We start from the raw sequence: 11208 nt of genomic DNA, 5'->3' as shown, positions 1-11208 counted from the left end.
CTTGTGCCTTTGTGTGCGTGTTTTTTTTTTTTTTTTTTTTTTAATGCATATAAGTCACAAATTTCATTTTAATTTTAAATTAACAATAACGCTTGGCACGAATAAAGGATTTTTGCAACATACGGCAACATGTAATTGCTTATTTATTCAGCTCAGAGGTAATACCAACTAAAGTATACTTTTTTTTACATCAAGGGTATATTTTTGTACCTTTAGCAGGCCTGTGTAGACTTTATCTAGATATATGCATGTTGTGATGAGAGAATTGAAGATGTGCCACCCGAGTGCCACAGAACAGTATGTTGATTAAGCATTTGGCACTGAGCTTGTACTCTTTATGATATAAAGATCAGGCCTATTGCAGGACGGTGCAATGAAATAATAAAACACACTTGTATATGATTTATTATACTTTTCATACCAGACTGTATTAGACCTTGTGATTTTCTGCGTTTTTGTCAGAATCAATCCATGTGTCCAGGATGAATGATCAATAACTACATAAATATATTGTTTTATATTATATTTCTTTAGTCGCGTTAGACATAAGAACATTTTAGAGAATTAATTTTAAAAAATTATTATAAAAAGTGTCACTTATATAGTCACTTCAGAGATTTTTCTCATAAATAAAGAATTGAATCCGTTTCTACGTTTGAGAAAATGCTGATGCGGCTTAAAATTAGTTTATTAATTAAACCGCAAGCGGCTCTTATATCCAGATATCGAACTTGTGTACATTTATAGAGATTAGTAGATTAATAATCTCCCTTTTATATGGAAAACCGGGATTAAAAACAAATAAATTAGCTCACGCGCTGACAGACCAACATTTTGGATATATCTTCTTCCTTGCATTGTAATTTCACTGATGGTTTGCTATCAAAATAATGCCATTTTGTCGTCTTTAAAATATTGTCTAGACTCTGCTGAATAAAAGAGAATTAATCAAAATTTCTGTTTACACCTGTCCTATAGGCCAAGGTGAATATACCTGGTCATGTACATCTTTGCCACAGGAGGCTATATATATATGTATATATATATATATATATATATATATATATATATATATATATATATATATATATATATATATATATTTATTTATTTATTTTTGCATTTTATTACAAACCACAGTATTGACATCATCGTGTGTTCAACTTGATTCTTCAGGAAACTGTGGTGGATTTGGTTCGCAGATTGCATTCGATTTCTTCGACTTTGTTAGAAAAAATAACTCTGTAATCATCTTTCACATAAAATTTAGAGTATGAATCCCGTGAAATCCATGGTTTACAAGTCACGAGGCCCGTTTCTGCGTTAGGAATGTGAATTTTATCTATTCAGTTCCACCTTAAATGACACAGTCACGCCTACCTTTAGACGGAAGTTGCTTTATTTTCTTTCACCGATTGGGGGCGACAAACGAGCACAAAATGTTTTCCTGGCGCCGTGCCACAATTAGCCCAGTCTCCAAAGGAGACCTGTCCTCATTTGTCGCGTATTCAGCGTAATATAAAGAATAAAAATATACAACGTAATATAAAGGTTAATGGCACCATGGATGTCTGATAGATGTTCTTATACAAATTAAACATGTTGGATATTTGCTTTAAACCATGAAATCCAATCTATGTCCATGCGTAATGGCTGTTCAGATTAGATTTTAGATTAAGTACAACACATCAACCTGCAATATCTTGGGTTTTATAGGTTTAAATCATAGATAAATCAGCTATCAACCATAAAGCCTATTGTTTGTCTAACACAAATGTGTTTGTATATACGCTAAATATATTCGCTAATTGGCATGTGTGTGTGTGTGTTTTTTTTTACACCCACAATTGGACCTTATTGTAGAACTGAACCAATGTTTAATGCTATGGCGTGAAAAAGAAAAAAGTCGTTTATGGAGAAGGAAACATGTTGTAATAGATATCTATGCCATAATACAAACATAATATGTATGTATATGATTATAGAGCCTAGTAGACATGTATTTGCTCTAGATGTAAGAGAATGAATACAATTAATACAGAACCTGCCTGGATTATTTCTTGTTGAATGATATTGATAGGTTTTGCATTCACTTGGTCATGTTTGGTTCAAATGAAGTCATAGTGACATAGACAGCTTGTCATGTATATCATCTTTAACAGACTATATTTCTTTTTAACCTAAAGCCATAAAGCAATTTGTTCCTTTTCTTAAAATAAAAAACTGATATAACTACATATAATAGATAAAATGATAAAAGATAAATAAAAAAATTATCCTAATTAGTCTTTTTTTTTCAACAGCTGTGCCATATTTCGTTCTCTCCTTAAAACCTTCTTGTTTGTTTATTCATTTATTTATTAATAAATTACAATTAATAAAAATATAAAATTATTGAAATAAAATATATTTCTTTGGCATTTGTTGGTGTCAGAAATAATTTCCCACTGTACATGTTTTTACTGAAAGGAAATAGGTAGAAATTCTATTCACAATAAATTTGGTGAAAATCAAAGGTTATTTACTATGACGTAAAAGCATGTATCGTGTAAAATGATATATTATATTGTATTATATACTAGGGTCTATAATCTACAGAGCCTTTTTTTGCCATCTCTCTTTTTTGTGCAGAGCTGTAGATAATGTTCCTTACAGAAGAAAGGAAGTTTGCTCCATCGTATTGCAAATTCACTGTCAAATACTGTTAAAATGCTAAAATAAATAAACAGTTAAGATGCTGACTAATAAAACAGTATCAGTTGAGAAATAGTATTGGAAAGAAACAGTAAAGAAAAGGAAAAAAACAAAACATTTAACTATATTTAATTTTTTCATTTTACATGCAGTCACCTGTCTTGGCCTAGATTAAAGGACTAAAGGACTAGATTAAATATTGTTGGACTTTCTCAGTACAGATTTTTATTAGTGAACATTTAAATATTCAAATATTCATTATTAATATATGCACAATAAACTTTTTGGCTATTTAAAACTTTTTTTGTCCCTGAACACATTAAATCCAAGTTAATATCATTTAAATGACTTTGACGTTTGGAAACAAAAAAAATCTCTAATTTAAACGTTATTAAAAACAAGTTCATCTACAAACATACCTTTTATTAAAACTAATAAAATGATATGATAATGTGATTATGATAATATATGTAAATTAATAGGGATTCCAGACTAGGTCCTGAGCTTCGAACGGTTTTGTTTATTCTAGAAAATTACACGAGGTGCCTGGTGTTTTCTATCTTCTAAATACTCATCGAAAAGACTGAAAAAGAGGCCAAGAAGCCATCACAAATGACTTTGTATAATAGTGAAGTCTACTCCAAGTTCGAAGCAGGGGAAAAGTTTTAAAAATTCAGTTATGGACTTAGAAACCAATTATATGTATTATTGAGCTCTTAATGGTAGATTTGGTTTTGGTTGATCTAGAACTGAAAAAAGTAAACTTAGATTTATAAAGTAGTATAAGGTGTATAGAAACTATTGTTGTTTATTATGTTTATGAAGCAAAATCTGTACTGAGCCTGATGAATTTGTTTTATAGATATTTTTTTTAAGAACCACTGATAAACTTGTAACCACAAGGCTTAAAAAGGGACACATTCATTTATGCTGTTAGGCCTGAAAATATGCTTTGTGTTTTCCATCGTTTTCATGCTCCAGATCTGTTTATTCTGTATAAAATGGTTAAATTAAAAAAATAAATAAATAAAGAATCCCCGAAATAAATGTTTATTTCTTGTGCTGATTTTGATCACACTCATGGGCTGTGAGGTCAAAATAAGAAAGGAATAATTAAGCTACATTTTTGGTGTATAACTTTACTGTACACAATGTTTTATATTTTAAAACCAACCAAAACGTTATTTAATTTTCCTCTATAGTCGACTGAATAATAACTGAGTGATTATGGTGGTTTGTCAGGATTACGTTTGCTGTTGGACTAAATTATTAGACTATAGGCGAAATATTTCATTTGGTTTTAACACGTTTGGTATGCATTGTTTTCTGTTTGAGAACTCAATTTTACGTAAAGATGCTGCTCATTCTCACCAAAGACCTTCTCTCTCTCTCTCTCTGTGTGTGTGTGTGTGTGTGTGTGTGTGTGTGTGTGTGTGTGTGTGGGTGCGTGCGTGCGTGCGTGCGTGCGTGCGTGTGTGTGTGTCAATCAAACTGAACCGATTCAGATATGGCATTGTTTAAAGCTGAGTCAGTCTCTTTCCCCTCTCTCCCTAAACAAAGCCTTCAGTTCAAAATACGTGCCCTTATACTGAGAGAAAATGTCAATTTCCAGGATTGAATAATTAGATTATGTTCATTTTGCGAGACACTTTGAATTTTTTATATGATATAAACTTTGGATAAAAAGAAATACTTTCCTTGAATAGCTAATCGTATATGAAATGAGACTCAATTTACATCATGCTGTCTTCTAAATAAGTATACTGCCTTTAATCTTAAACACATAAAAACAAAAATCTTGCATTTATATGTGAGCCAAATGATTAAAACTAAATACTAAATCATTTTGACTGTCAAAACAATCCATGATATATAAATCAAAATGATTTAGTATATTATTATTATTGTTGTTGTTGTTGTTGTTGTTGTTGTTGTTGTTGTTGTTATGGTTGTTGTTATCATTTTTTATTATTTTTTATCATGATATTATTATTATTGTTATTATTATTATTAATGGAGGCTGTACAGGCTACAACAGTCGGATGATCTAGTTGTGATCAAGAGGTGGTAATACTCAGTCCTTAAGAAAATGGAAGTTGGTGTGGTTAAAGGTCACATTTTTGTAACGAGAATATTTGTAAAGAATATTTTTCTTTCACCTTAAAGAATGGAAAATGTGTTGAGCGTAGTTTATATGATGTTTATTATTTTAATATACTTAACTGTAAAAAAAAAAAAAAGATTTTGCTATATGTGTGTATATATTATATAAAGATCCTCTAAATATCAACCGTCATGAATCTTTCATCAAATGAATAAAATCATTACAAAATTATCTGAATGTAACTGAAATAGTGTATATAAAAAAAACTTCAATTTGCTAAGATTGTCCCTAAAACTCAGTAAAAAAAAGGGTTGGCTAACATATGAGATTGACATTTGTATTCATTGGAAAGAGAAACGTCTTCGCGTGTCTATCTTATATGGAAATAGAGAGAGAAACATTCTGTTTGTTGATAAATGTTTTTATTTGAGGTTCAGATTAAAGTGGTTTTAACCCTATAAGATAATCGTTTAGGGGTTTGTGTGCATTTCTGATCGTATTTGCGACTTTGTCACTAATATTACACACTAATATTGAATATTGTTCACTCTACAATATAAATAAACAATGTTGTGTTTACTGTTGTGTTCCCTGTTTTACATTTGAAATAAAAAACTGATTCTTACAAACAACAACAACAGCGATGGAACAACATCTGTATAGTTTGAGTAATAGGTTGCATATCTATTAGGCTGGTTTTATTTTATTGTTGTTTATAATCATAAGGTTGCAGCATTGTGTCATTCGAGCTAACTGACCCTTTTTTGGCCCTCGGCTTAACCACCCCCACGCCACCACGACATACACCTTTTTTAAAACACACACACACACACACACACACACACACACACACACACACACACACACACACACACACACACACACACACACACACACAATGTTTCCTAGACAGCACTTCAATCCAATCACCTGAACAGTTTTACTGTGATGCTGAAATATACTATTTAACCACACACTTCGCCTGGATTTCTGGGGTACATTTGCTCCATAATTTAAAGCAAATAATTTGCTATTTCTACATAAAAAATTACCCATCCATCAAAACATGCAGGCTAATTCATGTCCATTTGTCCATTTGGAGTCAAATTGGTCACATATTACAGGTATATATATTTGTATAAATATATATATGAAATTATTATTATTATTATTATTATTATTATTATTATTATTATTGTTATTATTATTATTATTATTATTATTATTTGAAGCTACATAGCCGTCTCATCCGCCACCATCTCTCATTACGGTTCATTCATTGAATTTTCCTTGTTTCATGGCATGACTGTTAAGTGTGTTAAAAAAAGCATGTTAACAGGGGGTTAAGGGACTCCAGCCTGCCTGTTCCCTCCCCCACTCATACACACTCCACAATAAACAATTTCCATCTCTCGAGCTCATGTTCTGACTTTTCTTTCACTAAAATTCACAGCAATCAAAATGTATACATGGCGACATGATTAGTTGAAATCAAATGACACAGTGTACGCCCAAATACATTTTAATGAAAATTTTATCATTCAGAAAAAAGGAAAGTGCTTAGAAATCCACATTTCAAGTTTTTTTTTCGATTTGAGTGCATGTATCCTACACAACAAATATATATGAAAAAACAGGAAAATCACAAAAATAAATATGCGTTTTATAAACAACCAGTGGCTTCAAAGTTTAAAAAATGTACTTGTCAAAACCTGACCTCAAGTATTGTACGGAAAGTACACAAACAGAAAGATGATATCGACAACATGTCCATGTCTAGGCCTATGTGATTTAAGCTACATGGAGTCGTGCTCTCTTTTCGCATTATGGAACCTAAAACATTACGATGGATGTTATCTGTATTACATTCTGCTCTGAATTTGGTGAAACTGAAATTCACAGTGCACTTTGACATGGACTTTCACTCTTTGCCAAAGGGCTACCAAGTAACCGTACAGGTTGAATTAGAGTAATCAAAAATAGTTTCTTTAAAAAAAAAAAGAAAAAGAAAGAAAGAAAAAGGCATCTTATCGCATTTGCAATTCTTATCGCAATTTGCGATGAATAGGACTTCATTAGCCTAACAAACCTATTGAAATGCAGCACCCAATGGCCTATTACAGCGCACTTAGCGTGTGTGTGTGTGTGTGTGTGTGTGTGTGTGTGTGTGTGTGTGTGTGTGTGTGTGTGTGTGTGTGTGTGTGTGTGTGTGTGTGTGTCTTTTCAGCACGTTGTTATACCTAGAGTTGTCGGTACTGTATGTTTCTATTTTGTTAAGAAACAGAATGCATGATTGAAATCAGATGGCCATTGCATTTTGGCTGCTTGCAATCCTTTGTGTTAACTTCCGAAGCCTGCTTAGTGAGCAAACTCTGCTTTGCTCAAGGTAAACATGTATGCAAAAATACTTCACAGTACTTTCTCAAGCATTTCTACGGGCAGAAGAGCACCAAGTTCACACTTGAGTTTTGCACTTGAGAATTTCTTTGATATCAGACGGCTTATAGCTTCTCTAGTGGCTCAAGGCAGTTAATCTGAATTCTTGCATCGTGAACAATAAGTATAAATAATTATGCTTGCTAGTTGCATTAACTTCCTTTTCACATCATTATGTTTGCACACTGTTTTTAAAGCTGTGTTTGTTAAAAATTTGCGAGAAAAAAAAAACCAAGAACACATTTTAGCTAAACCAAGCAAAAACAGCACCCAATAACCAGGCAAACTGGGCCTAATTAAATCAAATACTTGGCCTAATTAAAATGTCACAAATAAGTTACGTTGCAACCAAATTCATGTCCATGTCTGATTTTACAATATATATATAAAACCAGCCTATTATGGAGCATTACAGCATTGTAACAATGCATAGTCAAACATGTGCTTCAGCTCCTACCATAGACTATCAATGCCTTAACCACATCGATTTGGAGTTTTTCCCTCTTCATAACTTCGTGCAAATCCAAACAGCTCCTGATTGTCAATCGTCCAGAGCCTTTCTGTTATTGTTGTAGTGTGTGTATGTGTGCGTTGGGGGGACGGGGCAGGATGGGACGGGGGTCTGGACCAACTAGGCTTCAGCCCTTGAATAAATATGTCAACTCGGTCCAACGTAGATACCTACAATGAGTTTTACAATGAGTACTGGTAATGAAAAGGTTTTGGGAAATATTTGGGGTATATATTGGGGTATATATGGCATGTGAGGGATGATTTTAATGGTCAAAGCCATGCTTTGCTGAGAAAATGTATAGGTCCAAAATGGCATTCGGATGTAGTCTGAAATTCCAACAGGTCGTAGAAAAATCCGCACGATGTTCTTTGTCATTGTTACAGAAAATATTAAAAACATCCACAGTGTTCTATAAAGCAGGATGAAAAAAAAAATCTGCGCTTCTGTAGCACGTGATGAAGAAGTAGGCCTCCTGCACGCTCACCAAAACAAAACAAAAAAAAAGCCATTTATATTAATTATCAGTGTAAGACTTGTCCTCTCCAAAATTGGCTTATGCTGTTGTTTTCCTGAATCTCTGGTTTAGGTGAGGAGGTATAACAGAAGTGCCGAGCTGCCATGTCCAGACCGGATGAGAAGGATGAGGCACCTGGTTAGTCCTGAAAGAGGTTAAAGAGTAAGCAGGGCTCAAATCTCCATCACTACCAACGATCAGAGACGGAGGGCATGGAAAATTCGCCATGAAGTTAAAAGTTGTTTTCAAAGAGGATGCGTGTTGGGCAGTTCGTTTGCTCACACATTTGCCAGCAGGTTTAGGACTCCTGTCCACCTTCGCATTTGTCTTTACTACATTTTCTGTCTTTTTTCCACAAACTGGAGTCCGGTAGCTTTTCCTGACCCTTGCACCGTTTTTGTAATCCCCTTGAGTGTTTAAAGTGCTGCTTGGTTCCTGTTTAGAAGGAGGGGGAAATGTTTGTCTGCCATCTTTACCACGATCTGTTTCTGCAGTATCAGCACTGATACACAAACCGACTGCATCATTTTCTTCGTATTTATCTTTGTACTGTTGACCATGATCTTGGGTTGCATATTCATACTCGTCGAAAGTGTCTTCCACTTTAATTTTCACGTGGTTTGGTTTCGTATCTCTTGTAGTGTCTAAGTTTGGGATTGTTGTGAATTCCTCATTCTCAGTCTTTACTGTTTTGAGAGGTGACGGTTGCTTGAGGCAGATGACTGTTTTTGCATCTTTTTTGGAATATGCACCTTCGGAAAAATTGCTATCGTGAGCCGTAGAAACGGCAGTGTCTTTGTCCTGATTGCAGTGTGCCAATGTGGCTTGATATCCTGATGTTCTTTGTTGGGGAAACACCTTTCCATCTGCACAGGATGGAAAACTTACGTATTTATTTCTACCACTTATAAGCTCGGTTGTCTTTGGCTCGTTTGTAAAGTCTACCGTTTGCGGAGCCACGACGCTTTCCAGGCCTGAGAAGCTATTCTCTACTGTGCACATTTTTTCCCCACAGTCCCAGTCATCAGATTCCCTGCGTCTCTGCTTCCAGTCGGTAATATCCAAAGTAGTTTTTTTTCTCCCTTTCTCAAAGTCCAAAGCTGCACTACTTCCATGCAGACCTCCATGTTTGGGCTGAAAATTAGACCTGTAATGGAAAGTAGGCTGCAAAACCAGAGGCGTTTTTGTATTAAGGCTTGTGAAGCGCGCGCGCCTGAATCTGATGCTCTGCACCGAAACCCGACTAGACACGGAGCTCGAATCGGATTGAGACGAGCTCTCACCATCAGTACTTTCTTCTGATGAACCGGAAAAAGAGTCTTCCTCCTCGTCGTCCGTGGTTCCAGAGTTGGTGGAGCTACTAGTGCTACTGCTGGTGGACAAACTTGAGCCAAAGTCCGAGTCGTTGGCGGAGCTGCACTCGGTGTCGCTACTGCAGCTCTCCTGAAAATGCCGGGACTCCAAGTAGAGCTCACGATTCGAGTGAAAATGGCTCAAAGATCCGTTAGAAAGACATGCTTTTGGTTTGCAGCACTTAGGAACGAGCAAAACCTGCCGGTAGTGTCGTTTTCTGCCCCCGAAGTGTCTCTCGCACCTCCTTTTTCTTTTGTAAAGCAGCTCCGAGTCGGACGGAGCCGAAATGGCGGACACAGCCGGCTTTCGCTTTACGACCTCGCCGCTTCGAAAAAACGAGCGTTTCTCATTAAACTCCACACATTTTCCGGGTATTTGTACAGTTTCATAGTTTCTGAAGGCTCTACATGCAGTCGCTGTTACCGGTTGAAAGTTCTGGTAAATGGATTTGCTGTAAATTTGAGGTAGATTAGACGAGAGCTCCGGTCTGACAGCTTTGTTTCGAAGAGCCAGAGTCGGCGACACACCGCGAAAACTCAGCCAAAGTTTCTTTTTCCAAAAGCTGTTCCTGTTGTCGGGGGAATGTTCTTCATCTCGGTTAAGTTCCTCTGCTTTTGTCTTCGTTCTCCTTTTGTTGGATTTCAGCACGCGCTCCGTTTTGCAGGAGAAATAAAGAGCCTCCACGTCTTCTCTGGAGATCAGAGTGCATTTGGCTGCATGGAAAGCCACCGAGTTTATTGCTTTGAGCTTTCGCAGCTCCTCCAGATCACAGTGATGCTTTTTCACGTTCAGGTGATCCATCCTTTTGTGCACTGTAGTCCGCGGGATGTTTTTTAAGAGGTCGGTGAAGACCTGGGAAAGGGCAAACATCTGCTTGCCTTTAATGACCAAATACCCAAGCTTTACACCCTGCATTTCCTCGAAGCCAAACTCCAAATCTCCCATTTTCCTTATTGTGTCGTTAAGAATCCCAACATTGATGCTCCTCTGCTACTGCAGTTGCTTTATCACAAGGCATCACTACTGATCAGTGATCAACGTGGACCACGAATATGTCCACACTCAGGAAAAAAAGTTTGAAATGGCGAAAAAAAATCTAAAAATAGAAAAGGAATAGTCCTGAAATAATTTAAAAAAGTATGTCCACTCAGTTAGACGCAACATGATGGATATGTGAGATGTTGCATGCAGCTCTTATATACCTGCAGTCCCTTCAGCTCTCTCCTTCTCCATGAACAGAAGAGGGAAGGTGAAACGAATAAAGTAAGTGAGAGAGAAAGAGAGAGAGAGAGAGAGAGAGAGAGAGAGAGAGAGAGAGAGAGAGAGAGAGAGAGAGAGAGAGAGAGAGAGAGAGAAGCGGATAAAAGCCCCCAAAATGCAACTGCTGTTCCCTGTGCTGGTTTAAGCCACAAATAAACTGACAGCGGGAAGTGGGCAAGTTGGGAGACACCTTCATCAATTAAAGCCTCCCAAAGTCGACGCTGATTGGACGCTTCTGACAGGTGATGCAATAAAAATGGATAATTCCTCCATGCGCACCCCCCTCTGCGTAATTACCATCTTGCACTGTAAAACAGTCTACACTTCACAATC

At 36.0% G+C, this 11208-nt stretch overlaps 1 protein-coding gene across 1 annotated transcript; it reads right to left on the bottom strand.

Moving 5' to 3' along the window:
- Positions 1-6304: 6304 nt before the first annotated feature.
- Positions 6305-10984, bottom strand: skida1 (SKI/DACH domain containing 1). The gene has a single exon (XM_027170498.2). It carries the CDS (start codon positions 10558-10560, stop codon positions 8302-8304), a length of 2259 nt encoding a protein of 752 aa, XP_027026299.1. The 5' UTR covers positions 10561-10984; the 3' UTR covers positions 6305-8301.
- Between the last annotated feature and the right edge of the window lie 224 nt (positions 10985-11208).

Source organism: Tachysurus fulvidraco, chromosome 25 (genome assembly GCF_022655615.1).
Source record: "Tachysurus fulvidraco isolate hzauxx_2018 chromosome 25, HZAU_PFXX_2.0, whole genome shotgun sequence".
NCBI classification, from domain to species: Eukaryota; Metazoa; Chordata; class Actinopteri; order Siluriformes; family Bagridae; genus Tachysurus; species Tachysurus fulvidraco.
Note: the sequence above shows the minus strand (reverse complement) of the source record. Positions and strands in the feature narration are given on the sequence as shown.

Excerpts from the sequence above, each read along its gene's own strand:
- skida1 (XM_027170498.2), bottom strand. The coding sequence starts at position 10,560 with ATGGGAGATTTGGAGTTTGGCTTCGAGGAAATGCAGGGTGTAAAGCTT.